Source organism: Phyllostomus discolor, chromosome 5, assembly GCF_004126475.2.
Source record: "Phyllostomus discolor isolate MPI-MPIP mPhyDis1 chromosome 5, mPhyDis1.pri.v3, whole genome shotgun sequence".
NCBI classification, from domain to species: domain Eukaryota; kingdom Metazoa; phylum Chordata; class Mammalia; order Chiroptera; family Phyllostomidae; genus Phyllostomus; species Phyllostomus discolor.
The window spans coordinates 127,814,078-127,835,236 of record NC_040907.2 but is presented as its reverse complement, the minus strand read 5'-3'; the positions used below and the strand labels follow the sequence as shown (position 1 = coordinate 127,835,236).

Sequence of the window (21,159 nt, the reverse complement as noted above, 5' to 3'; positions counted from 1 at the left end):
CTGGATAGAGCAATCTGGGTTGTAGGTCCTTGTCTTTCATGACTTGGAATATTTCTTTCCAGCCCCTTCTTGCCTGTAAGGTCTCTTTTGAGAAATCAGCTGACAGTCTGATGGGAACTCCTTTGTAGGTTACTGTCCCCTTACCTCTTGCTGCTTCTAGGATTCTCTCCTTCGTTTTTACCTTGGCTAATGTAATTATGATGTGCCTTGGTGTGTTTCTTCTTGGGTCCAACTTCTTTGGGGCTCTCTAAGCTTCTTGGATTTCTTGGAAGACTGTTCCCTTTGCCAGATTGGGGAAGTTCTCCTTTATTATTTGTTCAAATACATGTTCAATCTGTTGCTTTTCCCCTTCCGATTCTGGTACCCCTATAATTCGGATATTGGAACGTTTAAAGGTGTCTTGGATGCTCTTAATCTTTTCCTCAATTTTTTGAATTCTTATTTCATCATGCTTTCCTGCTTGGTTGATTCTATCTTCCTTCTGGTCCACTGTATTGTTTTGAGACTCATATTCCTTCCTTTCACTATTGGCTCTCCTCTGCGTGTCTTCCTGCATCTGTTTTATGGTAATCTGCATTCTTTCATCTAAATTTCGTCCAAAATCAACCAGTTCCGTGAGCTTTCTGATCACCAGTGTTTTGAACTGCGCATCTGATAGATTGGCTAGTTCTTGGTCGCTCAAAAGGATGAGTCCTGGGGGACTGATCTGCTCTGTTGAAAACATAGTTTTTTGTTTTTTGTTTTTTTCCCCGTCTCTCCTTTTTTTCTTTCCGGTCTGGTTGCTCTTGTTACCGTGGGGGGCAGAGCCTTAGGTGCTCACCGGGGCTGGGCACCCCAGTCGCTAGATTGTGACGTTATATGTGGGGGCGGGGTGGGCGGGGGAAAACAATGGCGGTAGTTCCGTTCCCCTGGACTCAGACCCTTGTCTGGGCTTCTGGGCTGCGAGTTCTGCCCTGGTCCACAATCGCTACCCCTCTGGGTCTGCCAGCCGCAGCTTGCGTACTCAGGGATCACCGCTGCCTTCTTGCGCGCCGGATGGCTTTTGCGCCGATTTCGCGCCAAACCTTCCCCCGACCTCCGCGCGCCGCCGACCCGAGCCAGACCCGCGCCCGCCGGCTCGTCTTCTCCTACCAGTCCGGATGAACGCGTCTACTTCAACTTCTTGGCTGCCTGACTTCCATTCAGATAAATCCTCTGCCGGATCTGGGTGTTATTCTGATAGTAAATTATTGTTGTAAATTATTGGTTTTCTAATCTTGGTTGTGCGAGGAGGCACGGTGCGTCCACCTATTCCTCCATCTTGCCGGAAGTCTAAAACTTTTTTCTTTAAAAATAAAAACATAATTGACACTCTTCTTTTTTACTACTGTTTTCTAATATATACTGAAACCCTGATGTTAACATGTCTTTTGTTTCAGCAAAATGGAACTAGAAACACCATTTGAATGAACATGCTCTTCAATAACCAAGTGTCATGAAAAAAAGATAACACAAAACCTTTAGGATTTAACTCATATTCATTATATTCATAATCCTACCTCATCTTTCCTACAACCCTCAAAGAATTTTGACCATTCACCTGTAAAGTTAAATTTAAGAGACAGAAAATTAAAAAGTGATACAAGAAATCATACACTTTAAGGTTTGGAAACAACTAAAATTTCTCTTCCATAAAAGGAAGACAATCATAACACTTTTCTCATAGTATTGTTCCATGGACTACATGTCAAGTGCCAAAGATGACATGTCATGGGCTCAGGTCTGTGAACAGCATATAGCAAATGTGCAATACTGTTAGCTAATGTTACTCACCAGCACTGTCATGCCCGTGTACAATACTGAAATACTTTTACACCACCTGGAGAATAGCTGTTGCTCCAACTCCCCAAGATCTCCCCTACAATGGCTCTGATAGCACTCTCCCCACACTGGAACTCCCACACCACCACCACCACTACATACCATCTCATGATCCAGCCACAAAAGAGTTAAGTGGAGGCTTCAGAACCTGTCATATTTGTTAGTACCTCTGCAGTTGGGTTGCTAAATACAGGGGTCTGGCAGAAGTAAGGCATGCTTGAATGTGGATGGTAGGGTAATAATATGAGTGTAATAATTTATAGTTTTAATTTTAACATTTCACCTAAAATATCATATGGTCTGCTTGAGTGTGATATTGTTATGTTACAGAATTACATGCTTATGATGTTGTAATAAACAGTTTTGTAATTTAAAAAAAGGGTGTTATTTGTGCCAGATCCTGTATTTTGAATATCATTCTTGGTTATTTTTATTACTCATTGAACTTGGGGCAGCCAGCTAGAAGTCAAGAAGGGCCAAATAAGAAGGCAAAGAGTCAAAAGTGTAGATAAGTAGGTCAGGTGGAACAGCATAAATCTAGGTATAAAGGTATAAGGCTCAAGAGTCATTAATTTCAGAGTCTAAAGTAGTATTTGGTAAGTTCCTAAGACATGTCATCTAAGGCCAAGACTATTGTCTCCACAACCAGGAAAATAATTATCAATGGCTGTAGTATCTCCAACATCTATCCAAAGATGGTTTGGTTGTTTTTTTGGTCTTTGGGGCTTACCTGCTCACATCTAACTGCATTCCTTCCCCCCGCCCCCCATACAACACATGTACACCTCAAGGTCTTTAAAACTACTAGAATGCTTAATTGCATATACTGAAGAGCAGGGGCCTATTTACTCAGAAGGCCAAATAACCTAGATGCTTTAGCCACACATACCTCTCTCTCCCCCACTACTAGTATTCACAAAGGCATGGCACAAAATTCTGGTTCCAGAAACCTGACACCACCATGGAGTATGTCATACCCTGACTTAAGTAATAAACAAAATAGTTATCCAAAATCCTACAAACCCTATGATAACCACTACAATTTAGTTTTTCTTTTAAAGATTTATTTACTTTTAGAGAGAGGGTAAGAGAGGGAGAAAGATAGGGAGAGAAACATCAATGTGAGAAACATTGATCTGCTGTCTTTCATGGGGACTTCGATGGGAGAACCAATCCTGCAACCCAGCAACCTTCCACTCTGCTGGACAACACCCAACCAACTGAGTCACACCAGTCAGATATAGAATTAAGATTTTGATATATCACCTTCCAGTGATTTTACTTCCATTAGCAGAAATAAAAATAGTTAACATGTTGGCTATAAACTTGTAGAATTTTTATGAATATTTATACATGTATTTACTTAAAAAAACAAAATATTATATACAATAATGAACATTCTCTTTTGTAATTTGCTTTTAAGATGTAAACACCTGCCCTGGCTGGCGTAGCTCAATGGATTGAGCGCGGGCTGGGAACCAAAGTGTCCCAGGTTCGATTCCCAGCCAGGGTACATTCCTGGGTTGCAGGCCATAACCCCCAGCAACCGCACATTGATGTTTCTCTCTCTCTCTCTCTTTCTCCCTCCCTTCCCTCTCTAAAAATAAATAAATAAAATATTTTTTAAAAAAAAGAAGTGTTTAAAAAAAAAAAAAGATGTAAACACCTTTCTTTGTTAATAAATAAAATTCTAGCCCTGGCTGGTGTGGCTCAGTGGGTTGAGTGCTGGCCAACAAACTGAAAGGTCATAGGTTTAATTCTAGGTCAGAACACATGCCTGGGTTGCTGGCCAGGTCATCAGCAGGGGGAGTACAAGAGGCAAATAATACACATGTCTCTCATACACTGATGCTTCTCTCCCTCTGTTTCTCCCTCCCTTCTTGTCTTTCTAAAATAAATAAATAAAATCTCTTTAAATATTAAAAAATAAATAATTAAATTCCACAAAAAGTATTATTAATGAATGTGTAAATTTCTGATATATGGAATTTTTTAACCACTCTTCTATTGCTACATATTTAATTCACCTTTTGATATTATAAACAAAACTACAATGAACATCTTTGTTGCTAAATACCACTATACACACCCTTACTTCTGTTAAATATATTTACTGAACTTATTATATAATAGAGGTGCTTAAAATAAAGAGAAAGAATAAATTACTGAGTAAATAATGTTGGTATAACTAACCAGTCATTTAGAGAAAAATTTTATTCAATCTCTATTTTATTTCTTATATAAAGATAAATATTAAAAAGATGAACATAAAACATTTATATAAAAAAGTTTTAAAAGAAAACATGATTCAATGTTTTATCTTAGAAAGAGAAAGGCATTTATAAAAATTTTGAAGCCACTGAGAAAAAGCCTAACACATTTGGCTATGGAAATTTTCTATAAAGGGGGTAAAAACAACTTTTAGATGATTTTTCTTTAAAAAATCACAATTACAGTCAAAAGATAAATCTAAAAATGGTAAATGAAATATGAGCAATATTTGACAAAAAAGAAAAATAATGTCCTAATTCCAAAACTGATAAAAATTAATAACTAAATAGAAACAACTCAGAGCAGAAAGAAATAATGAATGGTCACTACAACTATGAAAAGGTGATTAACCTTACTCATAATTAATTTCCAATTTCCATGTATCAAAAATTTGAGCCCTGTCTGGTGTGGCTCAATGGGTCGAATGCTGGCCTGAGAACAAGGACACATGCCTGGGCTGTGGGCCAGGCCCCAGCTGGGGGCATGCAAGATGCAACCATGCATCACTCACACATTGATGTTGCCTTCTCTTTCTGCTTCCCTTCCACTCTCTCCAAAAAAAGTAAATAAAATATTTTTAATATTTTATTGATTATGCTATTGTCCCATTTCCCCCCTTTATTCCCCTCCACCCTGCACACCCCTACTTGTTTGCTTAGTTTGCTTTTGTTTTTGTTTTAGGTGTGATTGTTAATAACTGAGTTTCTTGTCATTTTACTGTTCATATTTGTTATCTTTTTCTTAGATAAATCCCTTTAACATTTCATATAATAAGGTTTGGTGATGATGAACTCCTTTAACTTGACCTTATCTGAGAAGCACTTTATCTGCCCTTCCATTCTAAATGAAAGCTTTGCTGGATAGAGCAATCTGGGATGTAGGTCCTTGCCTTTCATGACTTGGAATACTTCTTTCCAGCCCCTTCTTGCCTGCAAGATCTCTTTTGAGAAACCAGCTGACAGTCTTATGGGAACTCCTTTGTTGTAGGTTAACTGTCTCCTTTTCTCTTGCTGCTTCTAAGATTCTCTCCTTATTTTTAATCTTGGCTAATGTAATTATGATGTGCCTTGGTGTGTTCCTCCTCAGGTCCAACTTCTTTGGGACTCTCTGAACTTCCTAGACTTCCTGAAAGTACATTTCCTTTGCCAAATTGGGGAAGTTCTCTTTCATTATGTTTTCAAGTAAGTTTTCAATTTCTTGCTCTTCCTCTTCTCCTGCTGGTACCCCTATAATCCAGATGTTGGAATGTTTAAAGATGTCCTGGAGGTTCCTAACCTTCTACTCATTTTTTTGAATTCTTATTTCTTCATTCTTTTCTGGTTGAATGTTTCTTTCTTCCTTCTGATCCACACTGTTGATTTGAGTCCCAGTTTCCTTCCCAGCACTATTGGTTCCTGTTCATTTTCCTTTATTTCACTTAGTATAGCCTTCATTTTTTCATCGAACTTGTGATCAAATTCAACCAATTTTGTGAGAATCCTGATTACCAGTGTTTTGAACTGTGCATCTGATAGGTCGGCTATCTCTTTGTCACTTAGTTGTATTTTTTTCTGAAGCTTTGATCTGTTCTTTCATTTGGGCCATTTTTTTTTTCTTGTCTTGGTGCACCTCTTACGTAATACGGGGTGGGGCAGCACACATAGCCTCGTTGCAATGCTGTATGTGGGGAAGGGGTGCAAGAGGGAACAATGGCGCTTGCTCTGCTCTCTGCTGTGTTTTCAGTCACTTCCTCCACTACCCACAAGCAAAGTGGGCTCTTCTAGTGCTGATTCCTGGGTGGGTGGGTTTGTGTACATTCCAGGACCCTGAGGGTCTCTCCAACAAATTCTCATGTGAGGCTAGGAGTTTCAGTGGTTTGAGGCTTTATTTCCCAGCCCTGGAGCCCTGGGTTGCATAGTCTGTCTCGCTCCCCAATTATTCCTCCCAGTTTACCCGCATGTGAATGTGGGACTGCTCACTCCACCAGCTGCTGCCTCACTGGGTCCACCCACTGCTGCCTTGCCAGCCAGCTGCAGTTTTGCACGCTCCACTCCACAATCCACCACCTCACTGGGTGTGCCGGCCTCAGCTTTGTACCGAGTCCTCTCAAAGAGGCCGTCTCCACCCCTTCTAACGGTCTGGATGAATGTGTCTTCTTTAACTCCTTGGTTGTTGTACTTCCATACAGTTCAATTTTCTGTCAGTTCTGGTTGCTTTTTTGTTTTTAAATTATTGTTGCCCTTCTTTTGGTTGTGTGAGGAGGTACAGTATGTCTACCTACTCCTCCATCTTGGCCAGAAGTTATCAATAAAATCTTTTTTAAAAAATTAAAATTAAAAATAAAAATTTGAGCCCTGCCTGGTGTGGCTCAATGGATTTGGCACCAGCCTCCAAATGAAAAGGTTGCCAGTTGGATTCCTAGTCAGTCTACACACCTGAGTTGCAGGCCAGGTTCCCAGCTGAATGTTTATGAGAGACAACTGATCGATGTTTCTCCCCCTCTCTTTCTCCCTCCCCTCCCCTCTCTCTAAAAGTAAATAAACAAAATCTTAAAAAACACAAATTGATAAGGGGACTTCTGGTCAAAATGGAGGCATAGGTAGACATTCCTTGACTCCTTGCATAGAAAGAATTACAAACAAATGTCAAAACCAAATACCACCCAGAACCATCAGAAAATGGAGCTGAGCTGTATGGAAGTCTGACAAATAAGGATTTAAAGAAGCTACTTTCATCCAGATGGGTAGGCTGGGCAGAGTTGTAGAGTCCGGACAGGGTGCAGCACAGGAGACAGCAGCATCAGTGGTGGAGTGGGCAGTGTTACAGTCCCATACAGTGAATAAGAACTGGGAGAGATACCTTGGGAACAACCAATTCCAGCCCCAGATCAGCCCACATAGCCCAGGGTTCCAGCACAGAGAAGATAAAACCCCCATTACCTCTGGTTATAAAAACCAGTGGTGGCTGAGGCAGTGGAAAAAACTGCTGGCTTTTCATTGCTTAAAGGGCCCATGTGGGCTTAGAACATACACAAACACTACAGCAGCAGCTGGAAGGGCGCCAAACACATATGGATGGTGGGTGAGGTGACTGGAAGCAGGAGAAGTGCCCAGCAGGCCTCCAGAAGCCAGGCAGCAGTACTGACTCCTCTCCAAGCCCCCTCCCCCTGCCACACACATGCAGAGACACAAAGCTGTGAAGGGAATTGCCCTGTCCTGGCAATTACCTAAGGCTCTGCCCCACGCAATCTACAGGTGCATTTTCTACATAGGCCACACTTTTAAGACAGGGAGTCAAAGCAGCTCTACCTAATACACAGAAACAAAACACAGGGAGGCCACCAAATTGAGAATGCAAAGAAATATGGCCCAAATGAAAGAACAGAACAAAACCCCAGAAAAAGAACTAAACAAAATGGAGATAGCTAACCTACCAGATGTGGATTTCAAAACACTGGTTATCAGAATGCTCAGAGAACTCATTGAGTACAGCCACAAAATAAAGGAAGAAATGAAAGATACACTAAGTGAAATAAAAATATACAGGGAACCAACAGTGAAGGGAAGGAAGTTGGGATTCAAATCAACAATTTCAAACAAAAGGAAGAAATAAACATTCAACCAGAACAGAAAGAAGAAACAGGAATCCAAAAACTAAGTTAAAAAAAAAAAAAAGAAGTAACACACACAAACAAACAAACAAAAAAATGAGGATAAGCTGAGGAACCTATGGGACAACTTTAAGCATATCAACATCCAAATCATAAGGGTGCCAGAAGAAGAAAAAGAGCAATAAATTGAATACTGATTTGAAAAAACAATAAAAGAAAACTTCCCTAATCTGGTGAAGGAAGTAAGACATAAAAATCCAGGAAGCACAGAGAGTTCCAAACAAGATGGACTCAAAGAGGACCATACCAAGACACATCATACTTAAAATGCCAAAGGTTATAGACAGAGAGAATCTTAAAAGCAGCAAGAGAAAAGCAGAGAGTAGCCTACAAAGGAGTTCCCATAAGACTATCAGCTGTATTTCTCAAAAGAAACTTTGCAGGCTAGAGAACTGGCAAGAAATATTCAAAGTTATAAAAAGCAAGACCCTACAATCTAGATTACTCTATCCAGTAAAGCTATGATTTAGAATGCAAGGGCAGATAAAGTGCTTCCCAAACAAGGTTAAGTTACAGGAATTCATCATTCCCAAGCCAGTATTAAAGGGATTTATTTAAGAAAAAGAAGATCGAAACTATGAACGTGAAAATGACAACAAACTCACAACTATCAATAACTGAACCTAAAAAACAAAAACAAACTAAGCAAATAACCAGAACAGGAACAAAATCATAGATATGTAGATCATTTGAAGGGGTATCAACTGGGAGGGGTTAGGGGTGGGGGAAAAGGTTCAGGGATTAAGAAGCATAGTTGGTAGGTACAAAATAGACAATAGACAGGGGGATGTTAATAATATATAGGAAATGAAGAAGCCAAAGAGGTTATATACATGACCCATGGACATAAACTAAGAGGGGTGATTGCTGGAGGGAAAGGGGGTACTGGGCAGAGGTGGGCAAAGGGGGAAAAACTGGGACAACTGTAACAGCATAATCAAGAAAATATACTAAAAAATTTTTGATAAGAACTAGTATTGGTATGGAATGTAGGGGAAAAGGCTGTTGAAAAGATTATGGAGAACAGCTTGTAAAATCCTATCAAAATTTAAATACAGCCCTGGCTGGTATGGCTCAGTGGATTGAGTGTGGGCCTATGAACCAAAGGGTTGCAGGTTCAATTCCCAGTCTAGGGCACATGCCTGGGCTGCAGGCCAGGCCCCCAGTAGGGGATGTGCAAGAGGCAACCACACATTGATGTTTCTCTCCCTCTCTTTCTCCTTCCCTTCTCGTTTCTAGAAATAAATAAATAAAATCTTTTTAAAAATTTAAATACGTATATCCTTTCATAGATAATTTCTCTTCTCAAAAATCTATTCTATAGATATTGTCACAGAAGTATAATATGTTCTCTGTGAAACAAATACTGAAAAATCCCAAATGTCAATCAACTGGGGACTAATTAAATAAATCATGGTACACTCATACCTTAGAAGGTAACACAGTGAAACACAAGACAAGGCAAGACAAGAAGTCTGACCTCTAAAAAAAAGACTGTAATATAATTCTTTAACAAAATAAGATCTATGCACTGATATATACAGAGATAACTAAAAGCAAAGTTCTTATCCTATAAAGTAGTATTAGAAAAAAGCATACATAAGACACTGCTAACAGTGATTGCTTCTAGGGAGTGATACTATTTTCATTTATACAGGAGTAGTCAGTATAATTAAAAAAATTTTTTTAAGATTTTATTCACTTATTTTGGACAAAGGGGAAGAGAGGGAGAAAGAGAGGGAGAGAAACATCAACATATGGTTATCCCCTGCACGGCCCCTACTGGGGACCTGGCCCAAAACCCAGGCATGTGGCCTGACTGGGAATCAAATCAGTGACTCTTTGGTTCATAGGCCAGCACTCAATCCACTAGGCCACACCAGCCAGGGCCTAATTTTTTTTTAATTTTTAAAGAAAAAAATTAAAATTTTCAGGAGAATTGTCAAAGGAAATGACATAGTTTTCACACGGGTATAAATTTACATTATTCCTTATCCTCTCCCACTGTAAAATACTCTTTTTGAGTTAGAATATTAATAATTTCTTGCTTTTTAAAAAAAGATTTTATTTATTTTTAAAGAGGGGAAGGGAGGGAGAGAAACACCAATGTGTGGTTGCCTCTTGCGTGCCCCCTACTGGGGATATGGCCCACAACCCAGGCATGTGCCCTAATCTGGGAATCAAATAGACAGCCTTTTGGTCTGCAGGCCAGCACTTAATCCACTAAACCACACCAGCCAGGGCAGGATATTAACAATTTCTTATATAGTTGAATGTAGAAAGATAACAAATGTATACTGTTAATCAATACCACACATATCACCTAAACCAAATTAAATGTTTTAATAGAAAATAAATTTGTCAGAAATAAAATAAACCCATTCCTCTTACCTGCCATGGATCCAGCCATTAATCTGTGCACGTGACCAGAAATTCCCAGCTTTGTAGTAATCAACTAGAAACCAAAAACGTCAAATTAAATATTTTTAAAATGCTACCCATTTCACTGTTTAATAATGAAGGCTTATTTCAAAAGAGTAACAGAACTAGTAAAAAGAAATATTAAATGTGAGTGAAATGACTACAATTATATGAAGCTGGACTGTGTTATATCACACCATAAATAGGTCAGATATTTTCCCTATAGCCTCTGCTCTAATGTATTTTTACAGATGCAATCTAGCTTAGGATTACCAAATATACTACACTCTAATGACTACAAATGAAGTGTAAATCGGAATAGTGGGAACAAAATGCTTCTACAGACAATGAAGTTTTCATATACTGAAGGCATCCGTTCCATCTGACAGACTAGCTTACAATGTTGTTCCCATGCCTACTGTTTACTTTGTGTCTTAAGATACCCTATGAAATTTAAAATATGTAACCCCTTTCTGTGTTAAGATATTTGACAGGATAAACTTTCACTAGGCTAGAAAAGAGAAATTTGATCAATGAGTAAGATGGGAAAAGCTGTTAACTTAGATCATTCCTTAAAAACAGATTTTTTTACAATATGGTTTTGCTATTTTATATAGTAAGAAAATCCAAAGCCACAATGTTCCTCTCCTACAATTGAGAAACAAAAAAATACTAAAGAGCTATTAATATTTTATGAATTTATTATTATCTACTTGAAGAATACTTTGGCTCTTTTTCTTAAATTGGAATATAAACAATTCACTGAAAAATGACTAACAATTCTGGAATAGATAACTCTAAATCCAAGTTATATTTAAAATTTTAAACTATCACAAATCTTATTCCTTCAAAAAGACATTACTTTACCCTTTCATCCAAAGTAATTTTAAAGGTCAAAGCAAATGCCTTGTCAATTAAGTATGATAGTTAAGGACACAAAACAAGAAAACAAAATAAAAGTTCACCGTTTTATAATGCTCAAACGCCATAAACTGGATTGCACCATAGGGAAAGATTCGAATCATCATTGCACCATTCCCTTTATACAATCCAAGGTATCCCTCCTTTTTGGGAACAGCACGCAATGTAGAAAATACTCCTATTTTTAGAAAGATTTTTGGAAAAAAAATACTATTAAAACAGAGAAAACTATCTAAATTCAAATTTTCATGACAATCACAGATAAAGATTACTAATGTCATCATACATAATTTTGTTTGAGAAATTACATGAATAATTTCTATGTAAGTTAATACTACTTAAAATACATCACTTGTTCAAATTACATAAATATACCACATGTAAAAATATAAAATATTATAGCAAGAACCGCTACAAATAAATTATATGCACAATTATCATTGGTTATATTAAACTATAGCTATCTAAAAATATTAACAACAGAAATATATTCAAAGTCTATATATTGCAGGGCAGATGATCAGCTCTATCTGGAAGGACAAAGGAAAATTACCCAGACTGACCCAAATACACGTGTGGTTTGTATACATAAGAATCCTGCTAGCCCTGGCTGGTGTGGCTTAGTTTACTGGAGTGTTACCCTGTGAACTGGTACAGGTTTGAAACTCTCCCTCTCCCTCCACCTCCTCCTTTTCTCTCTCTAAAAATCAATAAGCATATCCTCAGGTGAGGATAAGAAAAAATTTAAAAAATTGCTAAATAAAAGAAACAAAAAACTATTAAAACTATTTAAATTGGGGGGGGCAATTTTCCATCATTAGTAGACTTTAATTAGCAATATTGATAAACTAAGGCCTCAGTTCTGATCCTATATAGTGATATGTTTATTATTCTCTTAAGGTTAATCACTAGTCCCATTTGCAGTACAGAGTTAAATACTTCTATTATTAAACCATTTAAATTCAGGCACCTTTCCAAATTTTTCAAACAAATATCTGATCAAATATGAAAGTAAATCACTAGGCTCATTTTGAACTTTAGACTGCAAGTAACTTTTTGATCCCTTCCCAGAAATTACTTATTAACATCCAAGACAAAATAGATAATAAAAACATTTTTAATAAGTAAGTACCTAAATGGACTAACAGTCTAGTAAAAAAGAATTCTATTATGTTGACATATGGCTATGTGCATAATATATAAAATTCTCCCAAAATGCATGAATAATAAAACTAAATATATTCACACACACACCAAAAAAGAAATTCTACTAAAGATGGCGTCCCCTTGCAGGAAAAGGGAGCAAAAGTTAAGTCCTGTTTAATTTTATTCAAATGCATTAGTAACAATTTAAGGGTAATTAAATTTAGAAACACGACTCTCTAGTAGGGACAGGAAGGCTGATGACGATGAAGGGGAAGTACAGAGGAAGTTTCAATTGTACTGATAATGCTTATTTTGAAGCACTGAGTCCACGTTTATTATACAGGATCCAGAAGAAGTAAGGTTTGTGTGAGTGTGGTTGGTAGTAATAATGTGGGTGTAATCATTTATGGTTTTAATTTGAACATTTCACCTAAAATGTCATATGGTGTGCTTGAGTGCAATATTGTTATATTACAGAATTACATGTTTATGATTTTATAATAAAAGATTTTGTAATAACAAAGGGGTATTATTTGTTCTGGACCCTGTATTATTCTTTAAAACTTTGATTACTGGAAACATTTTAAGAAAAACCATTAGTATAGGCAAAAAAGATACAGTGCTTTAAAAAAAAAAAAAAAAAAAGGAAATCTAGGAAAGAAAGACCTGTAGAGGGGAACTAGAGATGACAAAAAGGCACAATAAACAGAAAACATAAAATAACAATGTGAGTGAATAACTCAATGATAGCAAAAAAGAAAAGCTGACGGACAAAGTCATCTATGAAAAGCCAAAGAATCTTGCCCTGGCAGGTGTGGCTCAGTGGGTTGGGCATTGTCCTGCTACTGAAAGGTCATAGGTTCAATTCCCAGTCCGGGTCACATGGCTGGGGGTTCCAGGTTAGTTCCCAATTGGGGCAGGTGCAAGAGGCAACCAATTGGTGTTTCTCTCTCAAATTGATGTTTCTCTCCCTCGCTTTCTCCCTCCCCCTCTCTCTGGAATCAATAAGAGGGGAAAAAAATTTTAAAGCCAAAGATTCTCAAATTCTGTTAAAATGCCATATTTAACCAGATGCTTTTTACAAAAATCTCACCTAAAACAAAATAACTGAGAAAGACAAACAGATGAAAAATGGATGTTGAATGTTTTCAAATGGCATTTAAATATCTACTTAGATAAATGTATTATTTTTTTACAATCTGTTTTCACTTTGGGAAATAAACTGAGATTTTCTTTCGTTCTTTTATTTTTTTTAAATCCTTACCAAGGATATGTTCATTGATTTTAGAGAGAGATGAAAGGCTGAGGGCAGCAGAGGCAGGGAGAGACAGCAAGAGAGAAATATTGATTGGTTGCCTCCTGCACATGCCCCCAACCCAGGATAAAACCCAGAATCAAACCCAGAACCTTTTGGTGTATGAGCTGGCGTTCCAACCAACTGAGCAATCCAGCCAGGGTTGAAATTTTTAAAAAATATTTTTTAAATTTTTCAACTACAGTTGAAATACTTTATCACAATATTATATTAGTTTCGGGTATACAACATAGTGATTAGACATTAATATAACTTATGAAGTGATCACCACAGTAAGTCTAGTACCAATCTGACAATATACATAGTTATTTCAGAGATTTTCCTTAAGACATAACACTGGACGAACTTTTGCAAATGTTATAAAATTGTTTGAAAAAAATATGTATTCCCTGTAGGGTGCAAAATCCTCAGTGTATCTATTATATGAAGCTTATGAGTTATTTAAATCCACCTCTATAGCTTCACTTAATATCAAGCCAGGATTAGAAGGAACTAACATTTGGTAAAATATAAGCATATGCTTGTGTACGTATACATTAGCTGAAAAGAAATGGAAGAAACTTGGAAAAATGCTTGATTCCAAAGAGGTAACAGGGACACAGAATGACAATTTGCTTTCGTATTTTTCTGAATTATGAACTTGCAAAAATATACATTCAAAAAATTTTTTAAATAAAGTGTAAAAGAAACAAAATTAAAAAGAATTTTAAAGAATCCTATCATGATTCATCTACCTATTTTTATATCACATTTGACTGTAAAAAGCTAAATGAAAGTCAAAGATTTATAATATACTACAGGAAAAAATTCTTTACATAAACTGCAACTGAGGGGAAGGAGAAATTCTAATTACCATACTCCTTACTTTTCATTTGGCCACAATAATTTTGATTCAAAATAAAAAGTAATTTTTGAAGCTTTGAAAGTAATGTCACACATTTTTAATTTTTTTCTCTTTTTTCCTAAAACTACACCAAAATAAAGCAGAGCTCTAGTTGATGGGAGTGTGCTGTTTAGGCACTAGCTGTACTGCTCTCACTACATGCTCAGAGGATAGTAGTACAACCCCAAGGAAAAGATGGTTCACACATTTTTAAAAAGAAGCTAAAGTAGAAATTTTATTCAATAGCCCATCTTCATATTGTATTTGTGAAAACTCATGCTTTAAAAAAACCAAAATTTTAAAAATGCTTATGCATACATATTAAAAAGGGGGTATCTAGAATAAAATGCCAAAAAACATTTTAAAGAAAATTTAAAAAGGATACCTTTTTTATGGCTCGTGTGCCTTTTTTTTTTTTTTTACAGCTTGTATATTTTATTTTAAAGATACATGAAATTCCATACACTACACCACTGCAGGAATGCCATTTCAAATTTTGCATGCCTTGATAGGGTACACTGTGACCCACGGTATGCAGCCCTGTAGAGGGTGAAATCTAATGTGAATAGGTAATCGAACAATTACAAATCAGGAAACAAAACAACACAGATCACCATGCGGAGCAGGTTAAAGGAATAAAACAATCCTGCTCAGTTAGTGGTCTGTTGGGTCACTGTAAAACACTCCAAGATACTGGGTAATAAAATTCGTGTCCCTTTTCACCCTCAATTTAGATAACAAAAGAAAGTAATTTCCTTCCTTTCTAGTTTTATATAATCTCTTAACAAGTGCAAAAGTCTGATTCTTTCTATATATGAAGAGCACACTGTGAACATATAGGATTTATTGCTGGACATAAAGATGGTAGTTTTCTTTCAATTTTAAGTACAGAATTAGTATTAAGAATAGTGACAACAAAGTGAGCTGCAATTAATGTAAAATATAAACAGCCATCATATTTTTTGAGGAAAATCACATTTTAAAAATCCAATTGAAAAAATAATTCTCATCTACCCTGTTAATCGTCTTTCCTCCACACTGACGTTGCACAGATCATGCAGAGCACTCATCATTCCTATCTTTTGAAGCATGAAACTGAAGCAATGAAGTGGTATGACTTGGTTGCCCTGACCTAATTTCTTTCTTGGTCTCTGGCCATAATAATTTTTTAAATTGATTTTTAGAGAGAGAGAAGAAGAGAGAGGCAGAGGAGGAGAAAGTGAAGTCATGAACATTGATTTGCTGTTCCACTTATTTATGTATTCATTGGCTGCTTCTTGTATGTGCCCTGCAGATACAGAACCCACAACCTTGGCATATCAGGATAATACTCTATCCAACTGAACTACTCCACCAGGGAAACACATTCAATTTTTTAAAAACTCTTTTCCCTTCTAATTGAAAAAGTAATATATGTGTGTTCAACATGTGTTACAAATTAGCTTAGAGGAAAAATATTTCCTCTAATCTCACCACTGAATATTAACCACTAATGTTAATGTTTGTCTTTCTAGTCTTTTGTCTAAATACATGTTTGTTTATATAAAATGCAAATAATTCCACTATTTTGTAGTATTTTTTAAAGACTTTATTTATTTTTAGAAAGGGAAGGGAGAAAAAGAAAGAGAGAGAAACATCAATGTGCGGTTGCTGGGGGTCATGGCCTGCAACCCAGGTATGTACCCTGACTGAGAATCGAACCTGCGACACTTTGGTTTGCAGCCTGCGCTCAATCCACTGAGCTACGCCAGCCAGGGCTTGTAATATTTTTAAATTAACTAAAACATTTTGAACTTCATTCCTACTCAATTAATATTCTTTTAAAACTTTTTAAAAAGATTTTATGTATTTATTTATTTTTAGAGAGGGGAAGGGAGGGAAAAAGAGAGAGAAATATCACTGTGTGATTGCCTCTCCTGCACCCCCTACTGGGGACCTGGTCCACAACCCAGGCACGTGCCAGGAAAGAATGGAACCACTGACCTTTCAGTCTGTGGATGATGCCAAACCAACTAAGCCACACCAGTCAGGGTCTGATTGGATTCTTCAAAAAAAATCTAGCTGAGCTATTAATGTGTGTCTGTCAAGGATGTGACACGTTAATCCCAATAAGCAAGTAGTTGTACTCCAATTATTCAAAGATTTTGGTTTAGAGGATACCAGTACCCTAAAACAATTATAAACACTCTGGCAAATAAAAATATTAAAATAAATAAGAAAGATCTATTCCTTGTAAAATCTGCCACCAAATTTGAACTCCTTTTTGTATCTTCTTTCCACTGTAATTCACAAATGGAAACCAAGCCCACAGATGGATGTTTTCATTCATTTTAATCTTTAGCAACTATTAACTCACCTAAATGTTTATAGTGGTGATTGTGAGCTTGTAACAAAACCTTTACTCGATCCAAAGGAGCAACTGTTGTTTTAGCACAGCATCCTGCAATACCTAAAAAATTTTAAGAGGTCAGGGAGATGTTGCATACCATTTCTTTCCAGATGGAAACCATTATTTATTCAGCTAACACATACCTCTGATCTTTAATTTGGTCTCCATGGGTGTAACTACCTAGTAGAAGTGATGTACAGATCACTGGCCCTCATTCTCTGTAACTTACTAATTGGCATGTCATACCTAAAAATAAGTTTGAAAAGTGTAAATCTGTCCCCTAATACCTGATGAATACTGGGAATCTTGCTAAAAGTGGTTATGGAGACACTTGAAAGACATTTACTCAACTGTAAGGCACTGTTTAAGAAACCTCCTCCTCTTCTGTGTAACTTTTGCATTGAAATAACCAACTTTTACCCATGAAATTCAATCATTCTCTCATACATTCAGCAACTATGTACTTGGTCCCTACCACATGCAACCCTGCAGACATGTAGATGACAGCAAAGTGCAAAAGTGCATATATACGGGCCAAGCCTACTAGTTTCGTGTGCTTCTAAGGTGATAATATATAGATTCTTTTGCTATGTTGTTTGTGCCCAACCCCCCAAAAATTTCATGTTGAAAACTAATTCCCAATTTGATAGCATTTAAAGGTAGGGCTTTTAGGGGGTGATTATGTCCAGAGGGCTCTGAATCTTTATTTATATAAAATGCAATATGAGTCAACTAGTCAACTAAATGTGGGATTAGTGCCCTTATAAACAAGGCCCCAGACACCCCTGACCTTGTAAAAACACAGTAAGAATTTGCTGTCTATAAGGAAGAAGGTCCTCATTGGACACTGAATCGGATGGCACCATGATCTTGGATTTTCCAGCTTCCAGAACTATGAAAAATAAATGTTTGTTGTTTATAAACCATCAGATTATGGTATTTTTGTTATAGTAGCCCACATGAACTAAGACACTTTTCTAAAGTACCTTATATGTACAAATGCTCCTTGATTTATGATGGCGTTACATACTGATAAACCCACTGCAAACTGAAAATATCATAAGTAGAAAATGCATTTAAATTAAGGGTGAATTTTACTGTATATAAATTATACCTTAATAAACCTGATTTTAAAAGAATGAAAACTATGTAAAAACAAAACAAAAACTATGCAAACTTCTAAAAAATACAAAGTTTAATCAAGATTCCTTTGCAGAGTTTCTGATACTTGCTATCTGCAATTCTTTTCCTCCTTTTAATAGACTTTAAGTAGTAACTGTTAGATACATAGAAAAAAGTGCACAAATTGTATGTCACTTAATGAAAGGTGAATACAATCACATAAGGACTACCCGGATCAAGAAATGAAACTACCAGCCTCCCAGAAGTCCTTTCTGTACTCCCATAATCACTACTTGCCCCTCCTTCTCAGAGATAACCAATCGGCCTGCTGACTTCTAACAACATGGACTTAGTTTTGATTGTTTTTGAACCTAATATAAATAAAATCACACAGTATGGCTAGCTTTGTGCCTGGTTTCTTCTGCTCAATATTAAGCTTGTGAGATTCATCAACACTGTTGCATGTGGCAGGAATTTATTCATTCTCAATGCTGCATAGTATTTCATTGTATGATTATACCATATTTTGGTAATATGTCATAACACTGATGGGCATTTGGATTGCTTTTGATTTGGGACTCTCATGAATATTGTAGACAAGAACAGAAATATATATATGTTGAGATAAACCTAGGAGCGGAACTACTGGATCACATGACATATAAATGTTCAGCTTCACAGATAACTTCCCAACTAGTTCTCCAAAGCAGCTGTACCAATTTATAGTACTACCAGTAGCACATAAAGAGAACTGGTTGGTTGCTATGCCCACCAACATGTACCATGATTCTAATTTAATGTCTAATCAACATCACAAAATGCAATGTTTCCAAAACTGAACTCCTCATCTCCCCTCCAACTACAACCACCATGAAAAAAATTGCTCCAACCACAGCCTTCCCATTTCAGCCAGTGAGTGAGTGCTTCAACCTTTCAGCTGCTCAGACCATGAATCAGTCATTCTTGACTCATTCTTACGCTATCTCTAACCTGTTAGAAAGTCCTATTCATTCTATCTGTATCCAGATTATCATAACTTTTCACCATTTCTCCTGTTACTCACCTGATCCAAGCCACTATCATCTGAATAAAGTAATTTTATTACTGCAGTAACCTCCAAACTAGTCTCCTTGCTGCCATACTTTCCTACAGTTACCCTCAACAGGAAGCCAAAGTGATCCTTTTGAAATATGTCATATCATGTCACTTCTCTGCTCAAGACCTGCAATGACTCCCAACTTCATTCCAAGTAAAAGTCAGAATCTTTACAATGGTATGCAAGGCCCTTCAATTGCAGCCTGTATGTCTCTAACCTCCCTCTCCCATCAATGCCACTTGGCTGCAGCCACTTCTGTTCTTTGAACAGAGGAGGCCCACTCCCACTTTGAAGCCTTTGCTTTAACTTTTCTCTCCTTCTGAAATGCTCCTTCTTAGCCATCAACTTGCTAAACTCCCTCGCTTCTTCAAGTCTGTTCAAGTGTCATCCTTTTAATGGCAATTAGCACAACTATCTTATTTAATATGCACCTACTTAGCCTCTCCATTTCCTTGCCCCATTCTTCTTTTTACTTCTTCCCATTGGATCTGTCACTTTGTAACAAACTATATAACTTAGTTTTTCATTGTGTTTATTGGCTTTCTCCACAACTAATGTAAACTCCAGGATACTGTTTTGTTCCCTGCTGTACATTGAACATGTAAGAGGCACACAGAAGGCATTCAAATGTTCCTGTATAAATAAATGAATGTCCTTTCTATCAGCAGAATAAACTCTTAATACTACTGCAGCATAGAGACATTATCTTTCTATAGAATTTTTTAAATTCCTAGTCTTAAATAAGTGATGACAACCCACACAATCAATTAAGAAAGGGTAGAGACTGAAACACCTCTTTATGGGAAGGCAGAGGAAATTTCTGATAGACAACGTGAACCTTCTGGTCCTACAGTCACACCAACAATAGGACTGCACCAGCTACCTGTCAAGTAATTGTGAGCAACTGTGACAGTTTACTAGAATCGTTGGAATCATTTTGGTTGTAGACAGCGTTGCGCAATTTTCCAATCATGTTTTAAAAGCTATTTGTTTTCTCTTAAGCAAATAACAAAACCCAATTCCACATTCAGTCACCTATGGTCTTTATAAAAGAAAGGAAAGCCCAACATGTTTTACCGAAACCCCTCGGGCCTTTGTCAGAATCTTTACATTTTCCCATCCAATCCTCAACAACAGTTCAGTCTTTTCACGTCCCCAGCCACTCCACAGCAGCTCCAGGGCCCTCCTCCCCAGGATCCTGCTGTCACAGTTAAGTGCTTATCAGGAAAAGGTTACAGCAGGTCAGGACAAACATCTGGCAGGGCACTGAAGTAGCCACTGTCCAAGAATGTCCTCGTGGCCGCATGCACCGGACCTGCCCTCTAGGGCGCGGCCGGGTCCCTCCCGCAGACACCCACCTCCGGCCAGGAAAGAGCGAAGCCAGTAGAAGTCTCGGCGGGCGGTGGGCCCTCCGGCTCCTGCCGCCTGAGGAATTGCAGGAGGGGCGCCGGCCGCGGCTAGGGCCGCCGCCGCCGCCGCCATCGGGACTGGGGCCGCGCCGGGAGCTTTAGTCTTCGACTAGCAAAAGGGTTGGGGCCGTAGCCATCGCTAGTGCTTGCAAGGCACAGGCAGCGGCGCGAGAGGGGTGGAGCTACAGCCTGAGGCACGGCGCGGGATGATGGCGTAAGCGAGGGGCGGGGCCTGGGCTGGACGCCTCACCCACCCAACAAACCCGACGTCGGTGGTACGGGCTTCGCTTCCCAAGCCCTTTCTGTTCAGATCTAAGAGGTGAAGCGCAGCCAGCAAGAAAGTTCCCACCAACTCAGGAAGCTGTTCCTCGCCTATTGACCACTGATCTATAACCGCCCAACGGGCTGTCTTCTGACTTTCCTAAGACGAAGCCTTTTCAGAACCAACCTTAGGTTCTTGACTCTTTCGGTGAACCTCTGAAATTGCACTATCTCCCACCAAGTCATCTCTGCCTTCTCGGAGCTTCTCACTACACCTCAACTTCTGCCCTAACCCCCCACCAAGCTTTCACTCCACCCCTACCACCTCTTCCAAAGAAATTCTGCTAGAGCAGATTATTCTTTCTTTGGAGCCCTACAAATTACATCAATACTTTCTGCCTTGTCAAGCTGTTTTG

The 21,159-nt window shown here is 37.9% G+C and overlaps 1 protein-coding gene and 1 non-coding gene across 4 annotated transcripts in view; both read right to left on the bottom strand.

The window, feature by feature from the left end:
* SLC25A16 (solute carrier family 25 member 16) overlaps positions 1–20,660 on the bottom strand; it is a 39,202-nt gene extending 18,542 nt beyond the window's left edge. The window contains exons 1-4 of one of the 3 annotated variants that reach the window (XM_028513789.2): positions 20,432–20,660; positions 16,823–16,915; positions 11,167–11,300; positions 10,172–10,235 (exon numbers count right to left, since the gene is read on the bottom strand). In XM_028513789.2, coding sequence (XP_028369590.1) covers positions 10,172–10,235; positions 11,167–11,300; positions 16,823–16,915; positions 20,432–20,555 — 415 coding nt within the window. In that variant the 5' untranslated portion in view covers positions 20,556–20,660. Of the gene's footprint in view, positions 1–10,171; positions 10,236–11,166; positions 11,301–16,822; positions 16,916–20,431 lie in introns of those variants that run through there. The other 2 variants (XM_036026871.1, XM_028513790.2) reach the window with 2 other exon arrangements.
* LOC114498347 lies at positions 14,541–14,666 on the bottom strand. Its single transcript, XR_003684771.1, has one exon. It is a non-coding gene; the product is annotated as a U4atac minor spliceosomal RNA (small nuclear RNA).
* Positions 20,661–21,159: the final 499 nt, after the last annotated feature.